The sequence below is a fragment of the Zootoca vivipara genome, chromosome 5 (assembly GCF_963506605.1).
Source record: "Zootoca vivipara chromosome 5, rZooViv1.1, whole genome shotgun sequence".
Lineage (NCBI taxonomy): Eukaryota > Metazoa > Chordata > Lepidosauria > Squamata > Lacertidae > Zootoca > Zootoca vivipara.
Window position 1 is genome coordinate 56,209,336 of NC_083280.1, and position 26,445 is coordinate 56,235,780.

Sequence of the window (26,445 nt, forward strand, 5' to 3'; positions counted from 1 at the left end):
ATGATTGTATCCTATTCTTACAGCGGTTTGAAAGTCAGCCCTCTTATCAATTAATATTTTAGAGTAAGGCAACCTTGAGGAAAATTCTTCTCTTGATTACTGTTACAGGGGAAGGATTCATTCTGGGCTTACTAAAACACAATTATCCATTTAAAAGTTACTTGGTTTTGATTTTATGTTTTACGTTACGCAGCTCAGGCAGATTTAATAGGTTTATTATGGGCAAGGGGAACACATATTGAAGAGTTTGTTGAAATTAAAAACAGACTTCCAGATGAAAATCAATGAACTTTTAATGGTTAAAAAGCTGTTTTGAATAGTTTCAAAAGAATGCAAGACGTATCTTAAAAATTAGAATGAATGTGCATTTTTAGGTGGCTAGTGCTTTCTGCATTGTAACAATAGCTTAAAAATGGCATTTCAAAAACCATAACCACAGAATGCAAGACTGCTTCATATCGAGGCTATTGGTGCACTGTTTGCTGAGAGAGAGAAAAGTTTACAAAAGACATTGATAGAGCTTTATGTTCTTCTATGGCAAATCTGATATAACTTTGTTGACATATTGTATGCTGAACATGGATTTAACTGCAGTAGGCTTGCTTGGTCTCAGAGTGGGCAATTGCTTGCACCTGAAAACAAGATTAAAAAATAATCCTAAGCACTGTATTGGTGGCACCAGAATTGACAGATCAGGATTTTTTCCATAAAAAAGCTTCATCAGAAAGAACTTGAGCCAGTTTTGTGTTGAAAGGCTGATAGAAATCTCGTAGAATTTCCTTTGTGATAGGTAACATAGGGCCCAAATTGCGATCTTCAGGCCTCCTGGTATTTGATGCAGGACTTTTGGTAATTAGAGCTTCTTCTTTTTCACTTAGAGCACCTGTAGTAAAATTAAGAAAAGGAAAAAGATAACCACAAAATATGCTTGTATAACTTTCTGTTATGCATTTCCTCAAGCATTTCCAAGTTAAGTGACATGAGATGTATAAACGTGGCTTTTGGACATTATAGCTTGTTGTCTGAACAGGAGGCATGACTTCTTGGCAGCGCCTAAAGCACACACCATCCCTTCTATTAGGACCAAACTATACATGGCATGAAATGTTTGCAAGCATTTAATATACAAGATTTTGGTTTTTTAATCGTTGTTCTTTTCGGCTGTTAGGGATAAGCAAGATAGAGAGTCAGCTTAGACTTTTCTGTACATGCTGTGATGCACCAAAAATTCCCCATCTGCAACTGCTTTTGATGCCAATGGAAACTTCTCTGCTAGGGCTAATAAGCAGCTTTGGAGAGAATGCTTATGAACAAGAAGAGCTCTCTGCTGGATCAGGCCAAAGGCACATCTAGCCCTGCACCCTGTTCTCACAGTAGCAAATCAGATGCTTGTGGGAAGCCTAGAAGCAGGACTTGAACGCAACAACACTCTCCCTACTTGTGATTCCCGGAAACTGGTATTCAGAAGCATGCTGTCTCCAACAGTGGAGATGGAACATAGTCATCATGGCTAGTAGCCATTGATAGCCTTATGCTCCTTGAAGTTTTCATTAAGGACATTTTTCACTGTGATTCCATCATGTGAGGAAAGGTTTAATTCTCCCCTGCTCTTGCACAATGGCTCTGGTTATGTTCACTTACATTCCCACTCTCATACTATTTAAGGAAGGGAATTCATGCATATTGAATGCTTGCATGCATTTAACCTCAGAACATTGTTTGCCCCTTAGGAGCGTGAGCTTGAGATGCAGAAATAGGGGTTCTAGCCATTTTGTCCTACTCAGAGGAGGCCCATTGAAAAGAATGGAGATAATTAACTTTGGGCTTTTAATTTCAGTGAGTCTAGCACTAACATACCTAAGGTTGTATCCAGCTAAGGGACCATGTGAAAACATGAAGAGTGTGGCTCCTGTTCCATTTGCAAGCTGTAGTGTACAAGCCATTCTAAGTAAATATGTGTTCTTTTCTTTCTTTACACAATGTTAAAAAAAAAATCTCTGCTGGTGCTGGATCATTCTAGCTCAACACCCTAATTCCCATATATTAATACAAGTTTAATGCAACAGTTCTTCTCCAGGTTATGTTCTGTAGTGTTTAGACAGTTTTTAAATACTTAAAAGTTAATTGCATTTAAAACATAAGATGATTCCATCCCCCATGTATCACTTAAATCATTTTGCATCGTAAGCAGCATGAATTGTTCATCTATTTTTAAAATGTCTAAACCAACCTTCATCCAAACAGAATAAATCCTTATGGCTGATTGTTTTCTTGGAACAATTTAGCATAAAATAATCATGAATGCACATCCTTTCTCCTTTTTTCTAAAAAGTTGTCCTCTTATGATGGAGCTCCTCATGTCAGGAAGCATTTATGTCACTCATGCATAGAGGTCCAGTACACCCTCGTGCAAAAAAGATAGCAATTCACTTTTGAAATACATTACATGCTGCAACCTTTTGATGATCTAAAGCAGAGGTAGGCCACTTTGACATCTGGGTGGAGCTGAATACAAGCCCAGCGATCAACTCCACTTGGGAGCTCCTAAGCGCAGCAGTTCCCTGCAGGACTTACATGTGGTGCCATTTAATAATAATAATAATAAAAAACACCAAACCCAAGTCCCATTTGTAGGGGAACAATTGGAACCACACTCAAATGCTCCCAATTGTTCCTTTGCAGCTGCAGCTTTCCCTCACCCACAGGTGAACATGGCGAAAGAAAAAATGGCCTTATGGGCCAAATTAGAATCCCTGGTGGGCCTAATTTAGCCTGTGGGCCACGGTTCCCCATGCCTGATTCCCAAGCCTGACCTAAAGACTGCTATTTACCGGTAGCATATCAGCTCATATTGATCTGTTTCCACATAGAAATGGTTCACCGAAGGCCATTTTTGATCACTGAATTGCTCCATGTGGAAGGGGCGGAAAGTGTGCAGCCATAACTTGATGCAACTGCACTACTTTATAGGTCTGTACACCTGCCAGTTCTTACACTGAACATGCAACATTCTTAAATGAAATATTCTTATATTATCTTATAGGAAAGTATGTGCCAAGTGACCCAAAGGTAACATGAACCTGTGGATTAAATTTAAATTTAAAATAGCATTCCTCTTGGTTAAAAGACAAAGAATGGCTAAATTTAAGCAACTTATCTTTAAGTTTGAATATATGCGATCTAACTACAGAGCAATTACCAGGGACTGTCTGAGACCAGATTTAGGGAGGGGGCCGAAGCAGAAGCCTTAGAAAAACAGGGCAACTTCATTGAATGTGCTTTAATCAGAAAGGTCAGAAAATTTCCTACCTAAATCCAGAAACTGGAACACCATGTGCATAGTAAGCTTAACGTTGGATGCATGATCCTCCAAGCGGAGAACTAGTATTTGATCTTTATTAAAAACTGCAAGCCAGTCCAAGAGAAAAACAACATACAGTCCAACCTGGAGCCTTACCTAAAAGAATGAAAAACAAAATAAATTCTTGTTTTAAGAAAACACTACAAATGAATTGGCCATGGCAGACAACAATAAGTGAGATTATGCAAGCCATAGCTTTATTGCAGAGGTGTGACATACTCGTGGGTCACCATATGTGCTATAGCAGAGGACCCCCATTCCTGAACTAGTTACAGGTAGGTAGCCATGTTGGTCTGACATAGTCGAAACAAAATTTAAAAATTCCTTCCAGTAGCACCTTAGAGATCAACTAAGTTTTTCATAGGTATGATCTGAAGAAGTGTGCATGCACACGAAAGCTCATACCTGAAATTAGACTTTGGAAGGTTAACTTCTTGCCTCCGCCTCTGCACCCGTATTAGGCTTGAAAAACAGCAAAAAATATTTTTAAAGCCTAAATGGAGATGGGGTGAAAGTGAGTGTGCATGTGTTGTGCATACCTGCAGGGCTCATGTGTACAGCTGCTGCACATCCATTGTACCCACAACAGTTTATCTGGTTTGCAAATGTGCCCACGGACCCAGAAAAGTTTGCAACCCTGGCATACATGCATCTGGGAAGCCCAGCAGGGAGGGGATACTTCTCCCTCAGCTGGTATGCTACCCTCCGATACTGGAGGCAGCATGCAGCCACCATGACGAACAGCCATTGGATTTGTCTAATCCCCTTTGAAAGCCAATCTGTGACCATGACCGTATCTTGTGGCAGCAATTTTATATCTTAAGTATGCATTGTGTGAAGAAGTACTTCTGACTTTCCAACATTCAGCTTCATTGGATAATCTCTTGTTCTAGACCAGTGTTATGAGAAAAGTAGAAAAATGCCCCGTCTTCATTTTCACTGTGTCATGCATAATTCTATACACCTCTATCATGTTCCCCTTTCCTTCCTTTTCCCTTTCCCCCCAGACTAAAAAGTCCCAAATGCTGTAAAGGTTCCTCACAGGGGAGAAAGATGATAGTACATGAATGCACCCATTAATGCTCTAGTTGGGTGCTCAACTTGCTCCCTTTTTACCAAAGATAAACAGTTAAATCCTCAATTTAGAAGAGGTGTCAGCCTTTTGTCTTCTATGTGGATGGATGGATTTTTAAGCAGAAAGACTTTGTCATATGAACCACCAGGTTCAAACACAAGTTCATGAAGATAGTGGGTTTTTTCACTCTATAATGTATTTGTTACATATTCTAATATGTGATAATACCAGCTTCATGAAATTCTATTGTCTAAGAATCATATCAAGTGAGAACTGAAATGTACGTACGGGCATGGCATTGTTAATTGTGTTGTTGTACACACAGGCTCTCAGGGAGTAATCTGCCAGGCAATTTTCAAAGACCTGCAGTGATTCGGCCACTTTTTCATGGAAGTCTTCTACAGATTTGTTAGCACTTGCAAAGTAAAGATAATCAGAATACAATCTGTAAATGAAACAACACAGGAAGAATTGAAGCACAATTGCAGCTAAGCCATCCCACATCACCATCATAGTAATAAACCAATAGCTATTGTCCAGGCAAGAAAAGAAAAGGAAGAGTGCTATTTGTATAGTAGGGCTCTGCTTTAATTTCTTGTTTATTCCAGCAGAATTCTCACAGCTCCATTCCAAAGAAAATTAAACTGAAATGCCAGATTGATCCAAGTTGCCTATCTGGCAAGGGAATCCTACAAGTACCTCACTTTAGTGGAGTGTACTTCCCAAACATCTTCCCACCATCTCTTTGGTCTTGGCAGGGGTGTCAGATGAGGAAAAAATATTACAGGAACAAGATCCAATAATACTATTACTTGTCTTCTCTTTGCTAACTTACCATTTTTTGCTAACTTACCATTTTTATCTCTCAAACTAGCCATATGAACTACACGATTCAGATCTTGACCCTCTATTGCTCCTTTTAGACTATATTCCTTGCTGCTCTTATTCATTCTTGTAGCTTTTGCTACCACTTTTATATTAATTATCCCAGTCGCATGGCCACTCTCATTAGTCTTGCTTGCTTATTAGTCACTCCTTTCTTCGATTCCCCATCTTCAGTTATCTTACTCTCAAGCCCTCCCTCACCTCCAAATACCCTTCCTTCAGGGTCTTATCTTCCAGTCCAGTGTCCACTGAACACTCTTTTTCAGCCACCTCTCCTCTGGTCTCACTATCTGTTGATTCCTCCCTGTTGTGGCCCCTTCCCTGACCTGTGTGCCTGCTTCACAAAGTCACACTCATCCCTAGGAAGTACTTTGACCTTGGAATTTTGATACACTTTACTTCAGCCCGCTGTCACCTTTTGTTTAAAAGATGTTTTAAGGTAAAACACCTGCTAGCAGCTTCAGGCTTGTTTACTTTGAAAGATATTCCCCCCCCCTTCCTTTCATGTGATGAATAAAAAACTATTGATTTTCATGAGGAGGAGAAAAGAGAGTGCAGCAGAGATGTCAGAACAGCCAGAGGTGGGGAAGGAGGGGTCTCACTAACTGCTGCGTCTCTGTGTGGTATGTTATAACAACAGAGCCATGTACGAATGGAAAGTTCTGTCTGTAGGTGTAATGAAAACAAACAGAAAAATGTGCCACTCCCAACTTATATTTCGCTGACAATACAGACGTGCTGAATATTTGGCCGTGCTTAATATTTTGCTGCCTTAGGCAGCCTCCTGTTTTACTGTGCATGAAATAGTTGGCTGTGAAACTGGAAGATATGAGAAAAACAGGAAGGATGGAGCCAGCCAATTCATTAAATGCGGCACTTTGAAACATAAACAATTTCCCCCCCACTTTCCCTGCAGAAATGTGTGTGTAGAAAAAGGTTAGAGCTCATTAAATGCACATTATCAAAAGAAATCAAGAAAGATGAAGTTTGCAATTTCTGCTTTGAGTAACATCCGTGCTAGCTAATAGCGCTTGCTATCTAGGTTAGACAGACGAGAAGGTGGCCAAGAAAGTGAGCCAAAAGGATGCTTGGCATATGCAGCTCATTTAGATGGCTATTTCTTGCACCATTTAATCACATTCTCTAGATCGGAGGTGGGGAACCTGTGGCCATCCAGATGTTGATGGGCTACCAATCATGCTGGCTAGGGATGATGGAAGTTGTGGTCTGACAAGATCTGGAGGACTGCAGTTTTTCTACGCTTGCTCAAGATGGTAGAAAACTTAAACAGATAAAAATAAACAACATGGTCATGCATATCCATTCCAAAATAGAACACGAGTATGAAATTCTGTCTCGGAATTAAAATCTAATCTTATAGGAGGGCAGCAGCTTTCTATATTTAAATAACCATGAAATTACCCCCTAGAGCAGGCATGTCAAACCTGCGGCCCTCCAGATGTTTTGGACTACAATTCCCATCTACCCCAACCACTGGTCCTGCTAGCTAGGGATCATGGGAGTTGTAGGCCAAAACATCTGGAGGGCCGCAGCTTTGACATGCCTGCGCCTAGAGTTTAGGATCAAGAAATAAGAATTGCAACTAAATCTAGTCACAATTGTGATAGGGCAGAAATCGTTTTAATGTCTGGGAAAATCTGGACATATGGAAACCCGTGCTGGGAGTGTCATTTAAAAATAGCTCAAAAACTTCAAAACAAAGTTTTTTGGGGGAGCAGGAAACTTAACAACTTTCCTGTCCAGATTTTCACTTTCTGAAATATGGCAACCCTAAATTGTGATGACTATTATGCAATGGTAATCTTTGCACTTAAACCCAAAACAGCTAATATTTTGTTTATCTTGATATCAAGGGACATTCCTCAAAAAACTGGGGATCTGTCATTCATTTCCATTATAATCAACTTTAAATCTGTTTCTCTGTGTGCTTTCTCTTGTTATCACTTGTTTGAATATTAGCAGAACTATGCCTAGCCCAGTATGCTCTGTCAACGGTCTATCAGTTATACTTTTTTAAAACAAGAACAGTTTACTAAAATGTATATCTTAAAAGACCAATCAGATTCTTATAACCAATTTTCCCATTACAAAAAAACTCATGCCTATATCTTGGTTAAGTACAATGGCCTTTAGAAAGGGTCTTCTTATCTCCTTCTCCAAACCCCTTAACTGAAATCAATCTCCTTTCTGATGACCTTTTCCTGAATAGTCTGTTTATGTATGTGTGTCACAACAGAATCCTATACATGTCTACTCAAAATTAAGTCTCAGAGATCAGTGGGACATACTCCCAGGTAAGTATGGATTAAGACTGCAGCCTTAGTTTCTCTTGGTAGAACATTTCTCCAAAGAGCTTAGTAAGGGAATGAAATTGATTTTCCCAAGAGTTGTTAGAGATACATATGTCATGTTTGTATGTCCAGCTAAAATATGGTTTATGCACAAGCCTTGAGCACTCAAAACTCCCCTCCCTCTGCATGGCCAAGAGGGGGACTTTGCAAAATTTTGCTGAACTAGGGAACCTGGTTCACAATAACTATAGTTTATTGAAGCAGTACAGCTTCAGAAACCAAGGTTTCAACTTCCTATGTTTTTGAGACGTACCATAATTAGAGTTATACTACTACAATACCTGCCTCAGAGAAAAGGAGGTTAAAATTGTTAGCTAACTTAAGGGTTGATTAAAATGAAAAGCTTAGGAAGTCCTTCTCCCAGATGCAGGGGAGAAGAGATGGGAGTGTGCAAGACTGAAGCACACCCTACAGTTTAGTGATTAAATCATGGTACAGCTACATGTAAGGGAACTCCATGTAGACACTGGAGTGCCCACAAACCCCTTGTCAGGAGATTCTCATATTCTAATTAAATCTGTATAAGTTGTAGGATATTTCCTTATTTATTTATTTTGCTTTGTGGGAAATCTTTATAAAAACCAAATCTTTGCTGATTTCAGCTGCTCTTGCTACTTATGACTCACTTGATGCTGTTACCGACTGCCATGATCTATCACAATTAAGTGTAGGTGCACATGACTGAATCCTCATCAGAAAAGATTGCAGAAGAAATGGAACCTAGCATAAAAAGTGGAACAATTTCTTTCAAGCACAGTTCCACATTTCAATTCTAACAGCATAAATACCTGGTTCGTGATGTGTTCCCTATGTTAACAATTTTTGCAGAAGCTGTTTAATGATAGCAAAAATGAAAGGCTGAACCAGGTTTTAAATAAATGTTCACTGGTGATCACATGGGCCTGCAGCTCTCAACAGTGTGACTGTTCCTCTTCCCTCTGTGTTGTCATGGTACAGAAATGTGTTTTTCCACAACTAAGGAAACATGCAGCTGCATGGTAGCTGCCTCCTTGTCTCTCTAATGCCAGAAGGGAAAGAGAAGGAAAACAAAGGCCTTGAAAAAGAAAAGTGAGTGAGCAGGCATACCATAGCACAACAGTCACATGCAGTGCTAGGGTAGCAGAAGAGCAACTGCAAGTTCAGCTGCCATAGTTTTATGTTGCATTTCTAAGTTTAAACTATTTAATAAATTGCCGTTTGAATCCCTTTGTTCGTGCAGATTCTAGGAAAGGAAAATATGTGCACTGCAGCCACTGCTGGAATATTAAGGGGAACAGAACCAATGAGGAATATCTAGGCATTACCACAACCATGGCCATTGTATTCTCTTCCAGCACCCAATATAACTCAAGATTCTTTTTTGGCCAAATACTAATATCTCTGAAGATATTTTACAGCTGAGCTACGTGATCCATCATTATAGAATTCCATGGCTCAAAATGACTGGAAGTCAATTAGTTTACAGGGGGAAAGCAATGCTGTATAATGCACAACTTTAATAATGCATAATAATAATAATAATAATAATAATAATAATAATAATAATGCACAACTTTCCTAGACATAAAACACATATTAAACTCCAGTCCAGTTTAGGACTCTTAGTTTTTCTTCCTCCATCCCTACAGGATTCCTCTAAAGAAAACCCCAAAACAATTAAATAGTGACAATAATGTTGGTGTAACTTCCCTTAGGTTAAGATGAAACCAGCATGTGGGACTTTAGTCTACCCATCAAATATTTACATTGAGTATGGCAAGGCACAGTTATGCTACATGGCTGTCAGGAATAAAGAATTTACAATTCAGCAGTATATAGGGTTAGATTTATCCCGTGGTGAGAGAGAAAAAGCATGATCTATTGTAATGGAGACTGTATCTATTACAAGTGGACAAAATTGTATCTCCCAAGTTAAGGGGCATATTACGATATGAGACAGACACTAAAGCAACAGCTGGTGAATGTTAGAGTTATATTGCAGAGCATTTCCAGATCATTTACAGAAAAAGCCACTTCATCCAGCTCTCTTGCATACAATTACCATCTGTTAACATTCAGAGGCAACAAAATAGATTTATCAAGTCAACAGTGCACTGTCTGCCATACAGGGGGCCATGAGGTGACTTGGGCAATGGGGAGCACTACTGTTGACAGCTCTTATTCTATGTAGTGCTGCTGATGAGAATAGAATTCTAATAAAGAAAACATTCACATCAGGCGGTAGTGTGTTTTCCCTATTACTATCTTTCAAAAAAGTAAAAAAAAAAGGTAAAAGCCAATTTACATTCTAATATTTGATTTTTATATATGTGGCACTGGAAACTGATTTACCACCTTTTCTCCCATTTTATAAAATTGACTGATTTTGAAAGAGGCAGAGCCTATGGACACAAATCAAATGAGACAAGGCAAATATATGACCCTGATCAGATTTTACTTCCTTTTACTTCCCATTGTACCTCCTTTTTCACAGGGGGAAAATGAATGAACCATAAGTTCTTCCATTTATTTGAATATGGCATGACTAAAACTTCTTACAAGGAATTTAATGTACACAATTGGCCAGTTTAAGATTTACATTTTCCCTTGTGTGAGGAAAAGAGCATGTGGTGATCTTGCATGAATCCACAGCTCTCCCTAAGTATAAGCTGATCAGAAACAGCATATGAACGAAACCTTTAAATAGGGATAAAAGTTATCATTTCCCTACAAAAATAATCTCATTCCTAAATTCCACAAGTTACTATTTTCAACCAGCGGTGCAAGTAATTATAGTCTCTTTAATAGTTTTATACCCCAAACCCCCTTCTCTTCAGATGCTAATGTGTATTACTTCACAAATGTGGTAAGCTAGCCCTCCTATATATAGAGTCTCTCTTGTTCGGTCTGCTGAGTTTGACCTTCCAGCTCTGTTCTAACCAGCACCACTGAGTTAGAGATGAACAAAAATCCCCACATTCCACTTGAAAATCATTTGAGTTTTCCAAGCATTTCCACTGAGAACATTTTATTTTCAAGCACTCACCTTCGAGCTTTTGTGAATGCTTGAAAATAAAATGTCCACAAAAATCCAGTGTGCCCATTGAACTCAATGCAGGCATGATGCCTCCATTAGTTTTAATAGACAGATTGAAACCTGTTGTGTACCCCAAAATGGCAGATGAGGGACAAAAAGTGATAACAGCTGGGAGCAGCTCCTGCTTGAAATCTTGGAGAGCTGTTATCAGTCGCTGTCAACAAGACTGAGCTAGATGGACCAGCGGTCTGATATGTTAATGTCTCAATAGGCAGATGTAAACCTGCGGCATTCTCTCAAACATATGGCAGGAGGGCAACAAGCAGTACACTATTTAAGAAACCTTGGGACTATTCCTTGGGACTGAAGCAAGCACAGTAAAGCCTTGGGTAAGAAGGGAACAGAACTGATGCAGGAGACTTGCTCAAGCCACCTTAGAGAAAAGCATATATTTGCAGCAGCAGAATAAGCTTCTGATCCTGCAACTGTAGTATTCTCATTGCACAAAAGTGATATTGCAGTGGTAGGGAAGCCTGCTTGCTTCTTTAAAAATACAAAGAGGGGGAGATATGTGCCATGAGCCTAGAAAGGAGGAGCACATAGACTTGTGGGAGACAACTATGTGCTCCCTTGCACCACTTTTTCTTTTTAAGGATTACACAAATGCCTATGTAGCATTGTGGTAGGAATGGAGAAGGCACAGAAATCATAGCTGACAGAACCAAGAATAAGAACCACAATCACAAATACAAATACACCTTAGAGTTGGGGGTTCCAAACTATGGTCCATAAACTTCACCCAGATGCACTGGCAGAGGAAGAGGAGTGCAGGGAGAGCGCACCGCCCCCCAGCAGCGCAATCCTGGTGGGGTGCCATTGTGGCTGCCCCGTCTGACCGCGCTGGGTGCCACGCCCCCAGGACACGCAGCATGCCCCTGGGGGGGCGCACCCTGTCCAAAGGACATGCACCAGCCCAGCCCCGCCTGCTCTCCGCCTCCCGGTGCCGGAGCATGAAGCTCCACCACTGCCCAGATGGTCTGTGGATTTGCAGTTGAAGATGGCACACCCATCACGTTAAACAGAAGTATTGATTTTTGAATTGTACTTTTATTGTTTCTTTTGTTTCACATTTTGCATTTTATTTTATTACAATCTGAATCCTATGGCGTTCAAACTGCAATGAAGTACAAAATATGAGAAAAAATACCAATAAAAATACAATTGAGAATCATATAGCATCTAGCACAGCACATTTCCATTGCTACAACAGGCAGAAAAAATAATTAAGTAGTCCACCAAGCAAGCCCTTGCAGAGCCAGGCAGAAGCCCGGGCCAGTTAGATAATGTGCCCCCCCTTTTTTTAATATGCTGACTGAGGCCCCCTTTGGAATCGGAGGCCTGGGTCAAGTGGCCCATATGGTTCCCCCCTCCCCATTTGGGTCTGCCACCAGGACCCTGGGCAATCTTCAAGGGGCCCATGGGGTGCAGTGTGGACAGTTTGGAAACCACTGCCTAAGCTCACATCAAAAGATGTGGCTGAGTATTACAGGCGTTATTTTCCTTTACTATCCTTGCCTGGGGCCTGCAGAGCAACATATATTGCCTTCCAATATATGTTGCTAGCCTCTGCCTAAAATATACACAAGAAAAGAACTGAACGTGCCTTTAGTAAACTGAGGAAACTTAAATATTTCCAGAAAACAAGTGTTATTACTTCAAGCTAGAAATAAGCAATACTTTGTCCAAAAACCAATGGAATAACAGGTGGGGGTTGGGAACTGACCATTTCAGCTATCCTGCATTCCTCATATGTCCAAAGTTCTTTATAGTTTCACCTCTTTCTGCCGTAACAGTAAAAGGATGAGAGTCTTGGAATCCACTCCTAATAATGATTTATATATTCAGAGGAATGGTTGTTTTAAAGCTTAGTTCTGATTTATCCCAAACTAATTATAAAAAGCAGACCTCAGCATTAGTGGTCCTTGCCAGGATGTAAGTTTGCCTAAGAGCACCAAATGCTAATGCCAAGCCTGGATGTGGTCACCTTAATATAATATTGCTATTATCTGTCATTTTACATATGATGAGACATCTTTTAAATATAGTTAATGAGACCTGAGCTTCACCATATCATCAAGGCTTTTTTACTTAAATCCTTAGGAAAAGACCGTGCTATATTGTTCTATAAAACTGTCTACCAGCTGCCATGGGCTCTTTCAGGAAGAAGAGCAGGACAGAAATGTTACGAATAAATAATAATAGAATACCATGTGGCAGTTGAAATAAATCACTTTACCATTTATAAAGGTGAGAATTGGGCCATGCAATACAATGCAAAGAAGTCCTTATATCTCACCAAAATCAGGGATATTAAGAAGCCGGTGGAATCCTGTGAAGAAGGTTAAAATATTTATTTCCATATTACTGCTAAGGACTACATGCCAGCAAAGCCTGAAGAACTGTGTTTCCTCTTCTTTCACTACAACTTGGAGTGGACTCTTTGACTGTACACACTACCATTGTGCAGGGGAAACCTGTTGACCTTAATTTCCATGCCTTATAGCAGATTGGATACATTTGCCTTTTTCACACTGAAATTGCCCTAAGCAACTGGGATCTCCACACAGTTCCCAGTTTCCATAGTTACCTGCATCTCTGCTAATGTCAACAAGATGAAAGATTATCTGATATGGGAGTTTTACTTGTTCAATTTTACAACTCGTATCAGTTCCGATTGCATACTGTATTAACTCTTTCCCAGACCATGCACAAGAATTAAAGGTATTCAAAGTTTCTCCAATATATGGAAATCAGCAATTTGCACCAGGGCTGGGTATAGAGGTTCAAACCTCTCTGCCCACTGTCGTACCATGTCTACATTAAATTTTCTTTTCTCTATTGCTGTCACCAATGTTGTTGAAGTCTTGGGGGATTGCATCAGGCTACTGGGCTGCAGGTAAGCCATCTCTATTCTAGAGCTTCCTAAAGAACCCAATTCTACACTAAAAACACTGTAGCTTTCCAGATCAGCCATATTAGAAATAAGTTTTTTAAAACAATGGATTCGATGAGGTAGTAAGAGTGTTTATGGAGTCAAGTAGTGGGGGTGAGTTATGCTGCTCTTGACCAATTCTGGGGGCATCTGTCAACTATCCATAAGCAGGGGCGTAGGAAGAGCTCCGCCCAGGGCAGCACAATCCCAAGGGCACCATCATGGCTGCTCCCCACCCTTGCTGTGTGCCCCGCCCCTGCAGGCAGTGGTCTCCGCCCCCGGTGCCGGAGCATGAAGCTCTGCCACTGTCCATAAGAACAAATAAAAAGAATAAAATACATTTCTTTGATACTTTGCAAATATTGCTGGCTAACCTTTCAACAGGATCCCGAAGCATAACAATCAGCTTTGCATTTGGCTGGAAGGCATGGATGAAGTCCTGTATTAAGAATGGAGGCTCCCCTTCTGTGCTGTTGTCATAGAAGAAAATCCAAGCATTGTTGTCCCACATTGTCGAAGCACTCGCCTCTCCTAGAAATGACAAAAAAAAAACCCCTGCAGATTAGTGTCACCCTAGATGGCTGGCTCATTCTGAGCACTGTTGTAAATGCACTGCAGGACCAGAACATTAAATGAAATATGCTAGGTCACTTCCTATTCTTGGCTATGGCAGCCAAAAATACACTTCTTAATAGCTGAGGGAGTTGGGTATGTCTTGGGCGGAGACTGAAAGGAAATACGATTGAGATTCCTGCATTGTAGGGGGTTGGATTGGATGATCCTCGGGATCCCTTCCAACTCTACAATTCTAGGATCTGAAGGGCTGCCACACGGAAGAAGCGGCAAACTTATTTTCTGCTGCTCCTGAGGGCAGGGCCCAAACCAATAGATTCAAATAACAAGAAAGGTGACTCTGACTAATCATTAGGAAGAACTTTCTGACAGCAAGAGCTATTCAATAGTGGAACAGACAACTTTAAAGGTAATGGACGCCCTTTCAAAGGACTTTTATAAACAAAGGTTGGATGGCCTTCTGTCAGAGATTCTTTAGCTATTATTTCTGCATTTCAGGGGGTTAGGTTAGATAACCCTTGACATCCCTTCCAACTCAAAAATTCCATGATTTTGTTGTTTTATCATCTCTCCCCACCCCCACCCCATAGCACCACAACACGAAATAATGTTTGTGAGGAGGAATCCATATTTAACCCATGATGAATTAAATGCTGCTGCATTTATATATCAAATGAGAACAGCACAGTCTAAAATATACCAATTTTTCATAGATGCTAAAAGCGCACAATATATGATGGAACTGCCTACTTTCATTACAAATGGCTCTTTAATGTCCTTAACCAGAGATTAATGGGGGGAAATCAAGTTATGCTTTCATAAACCATTCTGGTAAATTTATCATAATAAGGATCAAAAATAAATAAACCCTCTCTAAAATGCCTGGAGCTGCAAGGGTCTTGTGTTGTGCTTCTGAAACCTCCATGGCTTCATCTGGGAATATAATTACAACCCAATAAAGATTTGATTCAGAGATGTTTTTGATTGTAAAATTACTTTCCCTGGTAAAATTAGAGGGATGTTTATAGTTTTAATTATATCTCTCCTTTTTAATCATTTGACGTTTAATAATGTGGCTCCCTAAGAAAATCTCTGATTTTCATATTTCCTATAGATGGATTCTTGACAAAATTGTATTTTAACAAGGTAATTAAAAAAAGTTCACTATAATGGGCATATTAATTCCATAGCTGCCAAGTTTTCCCTTTTCTCGTGAGGAAGCCTATTCAGCATAATGGAAAATCCCTTAAAAAAGGGGATAACTTGGCAGCTATGATTAATTCAGATGATTTCCTGTAAACTTTATTAAGAAGAGGCCATGCAAACATTTTCCTTAACAAAAAGTTCAGCTCCTTGCAAAGGCAATTGCTCAAAAAAAGTACATTAGCCATTTGAATTAGCATTCTTCCCCTTAGAAGAGAGCTATAAAATAAAAACTGTAGCTTGTACGTGTCCTTGATAATAAAAGTCCACAAAGAGCACTTGAGGCACAATATTTGTTTATAGAAAGAGCAGTGAACCTGCTCATATCACAACAAAATAATGAGGCTTAATAGCTTCTTGATTTAAAAAGTCAGGATATGTTAAGAATGTCATAATAACTTTCATAGGTCTCAACAGCTTAGACTTTCCCCAGTCTCAGTAGACAGTAGAATAAATTGGTCCCTTGAAGGATATTCAACCTATCCCATCTCTTATGCCTAGCAAATGTTTAGTGTCGCTATATTTGGCTCTTTTATATAACTAAACAGCAGCACAGCAGGCAGAAATTACAGATGGGGGTTCCTATTAACGCTACATCTCCATCCCATGAAAAGTTTTATTTGCTAAAGTTTCCTGGGGCATTTGTGGAGTCTGAGCAGACTGTGTTTCCGGGCTGCTGATGCCACACTTGCAACTAACCTGGGCTGTCCTCCCAAAAACAAAGCGCCGTTGCTGAATTAGGGTGACCAGATGCAAAAGAGGAAACCTGTGCCTTTAGTATTGTGTAGAAACAGATATTTCAGCAGATATATCTTCTCATGCAAACTACACCACCTAAAATTCCCTCTCCTACCCAACCATTAAAGGTACAAGCACTCTTGTCCTCTTTGGCATCTGGTCAACCCTGCACTGAATGCATCCTAAGGGAAACAATAGAGCTAAAGTCCCATATATATTTGGAGTACGTTATCTCATATGTTCTTCCATATCCATCAAGTTCATTAGATTACTTATTTGCTTCATATGGTGTCATTTACTGTGGTTAAATCAGTGGGACTTATAGTGATGGAATGCATCCAGATTTCACTAGCAAGTGAAGGTATTTTTTATTCACAATGTTTTTGCCCGATTCTGCATATTTGGATTTGATTCTTGTATTTCTTTGTAGTTATTTTTTTATTTTAGATGGACAGCATGTTGCATGGAACACTGTCTTGTTGTCAAGGTGCTATAAAGTGTTATAAATAACTAAATAATATTAATGCATTTTTAAACAGCCTCTATTTACACTGAAAACAAAGCGCAAAATTTATAATGCTCTTCTTTTCAGACAGATGTTTGCTCAACTTTTCATTACTAGTTGAAGGCACACTTTCATGATGCTGTAAAGCTTGCATTACCCTTTTGCCAACAGAAGTTGTCCTAATAACATGCATTATCCACATTTTTGCTATCGTATACTTAGCTTACATTGCTAAGATACAGAGATCAGTGAACTCTTATCTTAGTACAGATAACCACTGATATTATTAAAGCAAGTCTCATACCAGCAACACAAACCCCTATAAGCAGTAGTTTCTGTACCAATAATTATCTTGTTGGAGTCTTTTGCAGTGTCCCCCTGCAACACACTCTGAATCTGATGAGCAGCCAAGTCAAACAAGTCCAGGTAATCTTCCACTGGGTAGCGATCATGAAATCCATCCCTCAGACGAATTATCCCTGAAAGCAAAAATACATAAATAAAGTAAGCCTGGAATCTACAGTGGTATAGTAGAGATGTTTACTGCTCTGCCTTTTGGACTATTTGGTGGAAGACCCTGTTCAAACAGCATAATCATTAACAGAATACGATAGTTATTCAATTATACTGATGGTTCAACAAGGAAGTAACATGAGTAACTATTTTCTTGCATACAGGTAGGTAGCCGTGTTGGTCTGGGTCAAAGTAAAATAAAAAAATTCCTTCAGTAGCACCTTAAAGACCAACTAAGTTTTTATTTTGGTATGAGCTTTCGTGTGCATGCACACTTCTTCAGATACAGTGAAATAGAAGTCCCCAGGCACTTATGTAGAGAAGGGGTGGGGAGGGGTGGGGATGGGGAGGGGAGATCACTCAGAAGGGTGGTGGAAGTGGGTGATTGACTGACTGATAGCTGTTGGTGATTGACTGACTGATAGCTGCTTTTTCATGCAAAACCATTTGCAGTCGTTTTCGGTCATCAACAGCTATCAGTCAGTCAATCACCCACTTCCACCACCCTTCTGAGTGATCTCCCCTCCCCATCCCCACCCCTCCCCACCCCTTCTCTACATAAGTGCCTGGGGACTTCTATTTCACTGTATCTGAAGAAGTGTGCATGCACACGAAAGCTCATACCAAAATAAAAACTTAGTTGGTCTTTAAGGTGCTACTGAAGGAATTTTTTTATTTTCTTGCATGGTAGCTGCAGCAGGAATACTGCTTGCAGGGAAAGAGAGCTCTCAAATAACACCTGGTATTGAATTAGTGGAGACATAACATTTGGGAATTCCTTTTCATGAAGTCAAAAGAACCAGGGCAGAGACAAAATGGCAATATAGCAAACTGGATCTGATGTGGTTAAGTACCATCAAAAGAACTTATTTTCTCCAAATGATAAAACTACTGCTGTGAAATGTTCTGAAATTTAAAGAACTGATTTACTCTCAGTATATCAATCTCATTTTGTTTTTCAACTTACTTTATAAGTTTATTAATTTTTCAAGCTCTTTTTTATTGTAAAATTAACAGTAATAAAAAAGTTCAAAACCCTAAATAAATAAGGATATGATAAAAAAGAGTCTGAATGGTTTCATGATTAATTTCTACATAATCTATTCCATGTAGCAAGTTCTTTGTAGTCTACATGAACATGAATAAATTGTTCTTATTTTTTCTTTAAACCACCTTGAGTTCCTGTCAGGGGAAAAGGCAGCACTATAAATAAATACATAATTACAATTATATGTGAGTGTGTATAAATACGGACATTGAAAACTGTGTAATTATTACACATGAGTGTAAATGTTATTTACATCCTGGCCACATAGTAACAGAAGCCATCTTGGTGCTTGCTAGGGAAGCTCTTAGTGAAAAATCTAAATGGTGTGACCTTATGAAGAAGACCACAGGATGACGTCAAATAAGGAAGTGCTAATCAGCATGGACCTAACCATCCAGGGGTCCTTTACATTTAACCTTTGTATTATAGAACCAGCCCAGTAACCCAGAAGCAGACAAAGTACAAGGAAGGTCCAATAAAATATTTTATTGGAAGATTCCCATAAAAGGAATCTCTTTCTCTTCCTTGATTATGGTTGTTTAATTAGGCAGAAAAGTGCATGAGAACCATGAGCCAAAGAAAGTCTGCCTAGCATCTTCTATACTGAGCACAGTCTGCCACTGTAGAAATGAATGAATAAGGAGATATTAATAGGTCAGAGCAAACTACAAAGACCTCAGAGCAAAAGAACCGGGAAATGCAACCAAGAGAATTATGTAGAAGGTCCAGAGGATTCTGGTTTTAACCAGGTATTTACTATAATGCCAGTGTTTGTGAAGCTGCCGCAAAATATCTAGGTCCTGGCACATCTAGGCCTGATGGTGAATAGACAGGAAGCTGCTATAAAGATGTAAACTGGGTCCTGGAGTCAGGCAAGGAAGTGAGTACCTGATTCATATTGAGCAGGCTGCAAACTTCACAGTGCTCCTGTACATAAGCATAGATTAGTTTTTCATGGCCTCCTTCCTTTTGGATGCTGCTGCAGCAATAGCCCAAAGGATTTTATTTGTGCTGTGCCAGGCACAGTATGCATAAAGGTGTCTTGCTTCTAGTGTATAGCAGTGATGACATCAATATACCTCAAAAGGCCTTGGAGGTCTCTGGACAAATAATCCAAGGCATGGCATGGTGGGCACCCCAAGCTGTATCAAGACACATCATTGCATTAGCATTTAGGAGCTCCTCCCAATTTTTATAGTGTGCTCTGCCCTGTCAGAACTCCAAATCCATAGCTAAATGCCAAATATTTGCAAAATATGGAAGCAAGCCTACTTATAATATAACTTGGAATTCTGGGGGAAAGTGTATTTTTTGCTATTTTGTTAATTTCTTCTGCTATTATGTTAATGTTCTTAATGTTTCATGTTCTTATTTTGTGTTTTTATGTTGTAAGCCTCCCTGTGGTCTTCAGATGAAGGGTGGTATATAACTTTAATGAGGAAGAAGTAGCAGAAGAAGGCTGGTTTGTGGGTACCCTTCCATATAACAATATAACATGTAACAATATAACATGTAACTTGTTAGCATGCCTGTGTTCCACTCAGAGTGGCATACATAGTCTTCTCAGCCAGATGGCAAAGCCCAGAGTTTCTCCTCTTTGGAGATGTACCTGCCTGGTCCTTTCAAATAATTCTAAAACAGTCATTTGCATTTGGCCTCAGAACATGGAATTTTATTTGAAATAAATTCAGAAGTTGTTTTATCGGGCCAAGTATAGAACTCGTAGAAGAGACAAACCACTAAGAATATGCTTGAAAGAACACTGCATACCAATTAAAATCCCTCTGAAATTAGTTCAGCTCAATTTTATTGAGTTTGTTGTCTCAATTGCCTTAGTAGAGGAAACCAGTTGTACCAATTTAGTCCATTTCAACTAGATTGACTTCACTCATACTTGAAGGCATTATCAAATGTAATCTGAAAAGCAGTGGTTTCCTATTCAAACCAATTTGCAGACAGAAGCAGCTCTGTTGTGTATTCATTCTAAGGCTTTGGCTGAAGCAGGGGGAGGGCATGCACAAATGATCCTATCCCCTGTGTGGTATAAACCTCAGCCTACTAGGCCATCTATATCACTAATCATAAGCCAAAACACTGGTGTTAAAATCCATAGAGGCTAACTGAGCAGAACCAGACTAAAGTGAGTAGAACCAGGCTTGGCGGGGAGGAAGCTCAGTTTTCAATAACAAAAAAAAATGAAAACATATTCTCTTCTGCTTTGATATTTCAAGATTTTAATATTTGCAACTCTTGAAAGCAAATAAAAATAAAACTGTTTCCTGAACTAAAAATCCTAGGAAACCTGTCAGCAGAATGGTAGCAGGGTCAGTGTCACCATATGGGCAGAAGCCCAAAGATTCCAGGTGCTGACGTTGGTCCTGCTTTCAGATAATCATTGTAATTGCTTCCAACCCTCATTCCTGCCAAACTGGCACTCAAGCAAGGTAGATATTAGATACTGTTGTCACTATGTCCTTGAATGAGCTCATCATCAGATGGGAACTAGCACTAAGTCTGTTCACCTTTCAAACCAGGCCAATACAGACTGTGGAGTCAAGCTCTGTTATACAACACTATGCAGCTGAAGCATCTGGGCAAGCTAATCACACATGCCTGTATTGTGAGATAGCTCAGTCGGTAGAGCACAAGGCTCTTAATCTCAAGGCTGTGGGTTTGAGCCCCATTTTGGGCAAAAGATTCCTGCATTTCAGGCGGCTGGACTAGAAGACCCTTGCAGTCCCTTCCAACACTACAACTCTATTATTCTATGCAACTGGCACCTTTCCTCCAAAGGAAAACCCATGCAATCTGCCTTATCCTTGTGGATGCATCATCCATATGCCAGCCACAGGCCCAGCACCAAAGTCCCATGGGCAGCTGCCCATGACACGAGCCCTTTGCTTTGGGCAAATGAAAACCACTGACTCTCCAGCACTACAGGCCTTAGCAACTGAAACACCCAGCATATTAACTCCACAAAATAAACTACTCCTACACAGGGACCTCACACACTAAGAGGGGGGCTTCAAACAGTGGAGACTAGCAGAATTTGCTCACTATACTGCCTCCCCTTTTATGATGCTGCTGCATATAACTGTCACTTTCAAGGTTAAGGAGTGAGAGTCCCTGGGGGCAGGAAACCAAGAGCCCCACTAAACCTGGTATTGATCAAGCCACATGAAAATGTCAAAAAGAAAAGCAGCTCTCATGTTACGTTACTGCCTGAAATGGATTTTTAGCATCAACTCCTTTACCTAAGCTAGACCAGGTATTTTGAAAGAACTACACAAAAAGGCAGATTTGCATAGACATCTGCTTATGACCAAACAACAAACAGTGCTACCCATCCTAGGTTTTTCTAGTTGATGACAGCTTATTATAAATTTGTGTAATGTTAAGATTTGCTCTGCACACAGCTGACAAGCAACCTGGGCATTATATAGATCAATTAATTAATATTAGGGCAGGCTGTTGTTTATACCAATCCAGCTGATATTAGGCTGCTGATTTGGGGGCTTGTTACATGCACTTCCGGTGTGTATCCAAGGCAATTTGCCACAGATACAGACATTAAGGCTAGACCTTTTAGTTTCCAGCATTAGGTCTACTGCTAACTGGGGACGGAGAAACTTAAAAATGAAGAGATGCTGCTTCCAAAGGAAGATTTAAGAATTCATTTCTGAAAAAAACAACTCTGTGTCAGAGTGTGTGTTTACTCACCAAACCTTTTCCTTGTCCACCAGTGAGGCTCCTTAATTGCTGAGAATCTCACATCGGGATGTAACCTGAGCCTATCATAAAGGTCTGTTGTTCCACACTTTGGCTGGCCTATGATGTAGAAATGGGGAAGGCAGCGTAGCCGATAGTGCTTCTCCTTGTAATGATACAAATGGCTCCAAAACACCTTTCTAAGGTAATCAAATATTGTCCGAAAACGTTTGGAATACAACACATATGAGTTTGTAGCATAAGGATCCCTAGTAGTGTTTCCTTTGTATTCTTCATACCAACAAGGATTCTTGCTGTTTGGAAGAAACTTGTTAGGAATTACGGAGAACATCTGCAAGACAGAAAATAAAAGCTCTCATTAAGGCAGGAAACAAAGAATATGGTAGCACTTCCGGTTAAAACAATCCCATTGTTTACACATTCCAGACATTTTAATGTTCCGATAACCTATGCTGTTGCACAGATATAAGACCAGGAGGATATGTAGAGCTGGCAGAGAAGATGGATATATTTGTAAAGCCCAGCTCTTAAACACAGAAAGAAGTGATATGGTTATCTAAACCTAAGTATTGCATCTATACAGACTTCCATAGATAGAACTGTATTTTAAGAAATTAATTCCCAGAGCAGATGGAATTCATCTATGTATAACAAAATTATAATGCATCAACAGAAGGAATAATTTGAGATAAGCAGCACACACTAAATAATACAGCAAATCTCTGCAAAAAGCTTCTGCATGGCAGCCACTCTATTAAATATGAGAGGTAGGGAAGCTTTTTTAGCTCAACACTGGGACCCACATGCCAGTGTTGGGCAGTACCAGAAGCAAAAGTAGATGGAGCAACAAATGCGAATTTTAGCATTGTACAGTAGGCTAGTTTCTATACACATTCACACACTCTCTCCTCCATCCAGACAAGCAAACAGCATTATCAAAGTTCAAGGATACATTTCCTGCGGGGAAAGGGATTCAAAAAGGGTGCAAACCAGGACTGGTGGAGTGTGTGGCTGCAAAAGGGCTGAATGTGCCTGGCGTGCTCTGGTCCATGTGGTCACAGAGTCGGACACGACTAAACAACTAAACAACAACAACAACAACTTTCATTGTAGAGAAACACCGACTTCCAGTTGTTTAACATAAGTTCTATGCCTTCCTGAAATCCCTCAGAATTATTTTAGCATTTTAGTCATAAAAGTATAATGAGTAGATTGTGCTTCAAAGGGTTCATATGGACCTTTAAGCGTGTCCCCATCCAATAATTTTCTCTTCCCACATATTCCCAAACATCTGTTAACACTCTACATTCCTGAGCATCTACAAACTGCATATAAGAAACCTCCTTGGAAGAATTAGACTTATCTAGATAACGTATTCTTAGAACTTTCTGTGTTCACTCTCTTCAGGTCTGATTTACCAATAGCAGTGGCAACCACATCTCTGTTTCCTGTACAACAGTAAAAATTATGAGAAATTGTGTAGTGATAAGCCAGTTTTCATGTCTGGTATTTATATAGCAGCAATTGCACAAATTAGATGCATACAAGGAGGAAATCGTAAAATCTCTTTTTGTGATGGGCTCTGCCAACATGAAAAGAGCTTTTAAGTTCTCATACTTGCTTACTAGGCTCTGGGAGGCTCCCTCAAGATCCCATGGGGCCATCTGAAATCTCATGAGATTCCCTGGGAGCTCCCAGAGCCTACATGAGACCTTCCCACAACCCAGTAAGCCTGGTTTCATGGGGGGGCAAGGCCCACTTGCAACACCAGCTTCAGAAAGGTAGGAAGCATCACGCATGGGCAGTTCTGGAATTGTTCTGACTATATGCAATTTTGGCTTTTCTCGCAATCCTCCAGAATGCAACCCCTGTGCAATTTGTGAGTCTATTGTATATACAATTGATAAAAATCACTTCATTTAAGGGTCTGATCTGACTAGCAGAATGTCTACGTATGATCATCCAGCTAACTACCTCACTGTTTGATCTGATCTTCCCATATTTCCAGAGGAAAGTTAGAAAGCACCACAGTGGCTTTCCCTAGGCTCCAACATGTGTGTTCCAGCTTCTGAGACTATCTATTGTTCTCAATCATATCTACTACTGGGTCATATCAAAAGCATGAATGAACTGATAGGGAGTCCCAACACCTTGCTAAATGTCAATGTTAACCTAAACTGAAGTGCATCTGCCTTGATTCCTCAGTGAGTGTTAACTTAAGAGTGCAATGGCATCACTGTGTTGGTGTTGAGTAGACACTACAAAGAGTAATGGTCAAGGTTACCATTTTTTAATACAGTGGTACCTTCTGGTTAAGAACTTAATTCATTCCGGAGGTCCGTTCTTAACCTGAAACTGTTCTTAACCTGAGGTACCACTTTAGCTAATGGGGGCCTCCTGCTGCCGCCACACCGCATTTCTGTTCTAATCCTGATGCAAAGTTCTTAACCCGAGGTACTATTTCTGGGTTAGCTGAGTCTGTAACCTGAAGTGTCTGTAACCTGAAGCATCTGTAACCCGAGGTACCACTGTAAAGCAAATAGTTCTCCCTCTTGTATACTCACATGCATCTCTTGTTTCTTCAAATCTTCTAAGTCTGGAAGATGTCTAGTTATAAACTCAATGTTTGTAGTAATTGTGTCAATAATTACTTTAATGCTTGGATAATCCTTTGCATATGAAATATTCATTTTAGATGTTTGGTAATGGTCTTTCATATCACAGAGGCTCTCATTGTCCATTAAGTTTGAACTGCTAGTAAAAGCTCCATAACGTAGTGCTGGCTGCATCAGCAAGAGGCCACGTTTAGCTCCAGTCAGTATATAGGATGCCATCACTAGCATCATTATTAATAATCCAAATATTAAACTGCATAGTTTTCCTTTCTTCAAGCAAAACAATCCAGTCCAGCTTTCACTGTGATAAGTCCTTACTTCTAGCACTGCAAGCAAGTTCATCTGTTTGCTATCCACGTGCAACAGAACTTTATTTTTATCTCTGCACAGAGAAGGACACTCTTCAATATTCTGAGTTGGCTGCTGGCACTTGAAACACTGTCTGTGCAAGTCATTTGATAACAATGCTATGCAACGTTGAATGCAATGCTTCATATTAGTACAATTAAAGAATTGGTGTAAGGCGCCATTTCAAATGGATGAAAGTCACTTTCTACAAGCAGTTAAGAAACTTTGTCCAAAACCGTATTTTTTTAATTAAAAAAAGCCCAAAACAGACTAACCAAAATAGATGGCAACTACTGAAATTAATATGGCAATGTAATTAGAGGCACATTATACTTGATCTGGACATACAAAATTTTATTTTTAAGTCGATGGTGATGATGATGATGATGAGTTCAGGTTTTTCCCATTGAACAAAATGAGGAGAGTGGGATTTCACTGTACAGAGTGAAGAGACACAAAAAACAAAAGGAGCTCATTGTCCTTTCATCAAAATGAAACAAATTTAGGTATGCGAGAGGATAGATTCTTCTTAAGATTTAAATATATTCCTTTAAAATGTAGGTTCCAAGATAGAGAAATGATCTTGAGCTCTTCATTTTTATAATTGCTTTGGAGGATTCTGTTGTGTAACCTAGAAGAGAACAAAGAGAAAACGTGAATAAAATTATCTGTCCAAAAGTCAGACCAAAGTGTTACTCACTTTATTAGGCAATGGACTACTGAAATATTATCCCTGGTTGATGAATCTACACTAAAATGCATATTAAGGGGAAAAGTAAATTCTGAGTACTGGGAATAAGTATAGATGACTTGAAAATGATTTGGACAGGAACTTGAAGGACTAACTACTTGCATGAACTTGCTGAACTACTCAGCCCCTTTTGAGGTGTTATCTATCCACAGTGCCCCATCCTCTGAGGTGAGGAGGATAGCAACAAGAGTCAGGGCCTTCACCAAACCATAAGGCTTCTCCCCAAAAAAATTTAAATGGGGGGGGGGGTAAATTTCCACTTTTTGCTTTGGTTTTTAATACCATCTGGTGCATGCTTCTGAACTGAATTTGTTGGTGTGTTTATCTGCTTGATTTTTCCTTGGTTCTTTTGTGGTATTGTTAGCCATCTGAAGAATCCTTGTGATTATGAGGCAGGATATAAATATTTGCGATAAAGAGATAGAAAGATGAGGTGCGTGGAAGGAAAAGGTGGTGAGCATGTCAACTGACAATTTTATGCTGGGATACTCTGAAGACTATGGTACAGATTACAAGAAAGATTAAGGCTAAGCAATCAGCTGGGTCAAGATTATCCAGTGGGACATTCTAAAGGCCAATCTAATGGATCTGTGGGGCAAGAAAGCTGTTTAGAAAGGGGGCAGCAGCCGTGGTTTGTGTGAAGGCTCCACAGGCAAATTTTGAGCCAAAGAACTACAACTCCCATCACCCCTAGCTAGCAGGACCAGTGGTCAGGGATGAT

General features: G+C 39.8%; 1 protein-coding gene across 3 annotated transcripts in view; it reads right to left on the reverse strand.

Moving 5' to 3' along the window:
* Positions 1-275: 275 nt before the first annotated feature.
* Positions 276-26,445, reverse strand: part of CHST15 (carbohydrate sulfotransferase 15) — an 82,385-nt gene continuing 56,215 nt past the window's right edge. For all 3 annotated transcript variants that reach the window (XM_035137721.2, XM_035137720.2, XM_060274812.1), the window contains exons 2-8: positions 24,575-25,604; positions 22,002-22,341; positions 17,062-17,199; positions 14,076-14,232; positions 4,725-4,881; positions 3,310-3,457; positions 276-883 (exon numbers count right to left, since the gene is read on the reverse strand). In XM_035137721.2, the coding sequence (XP_034993612.1) occupies positions 693-883; positions 3,310-3,457; positions 4,725-4,881; positions 14,076-14,232; positions 17,062-17,199; positions 22,002-22,341; positions 24,575-25,120 (1,677 nt within the window). In that variant the 5' untranslated portion in view covers positions 25,121-25,604 and the 3' untranslated portion in view covers positions 276-692. The remainder of the gene's footprint in view (positions 884-3,309; positions 3,458-4,724; positions 4,882-14,075; positions 14,233-17,061; positions 17,200-22,001; positions 22,342-24,574; positions 25,605-26,445) is intronic.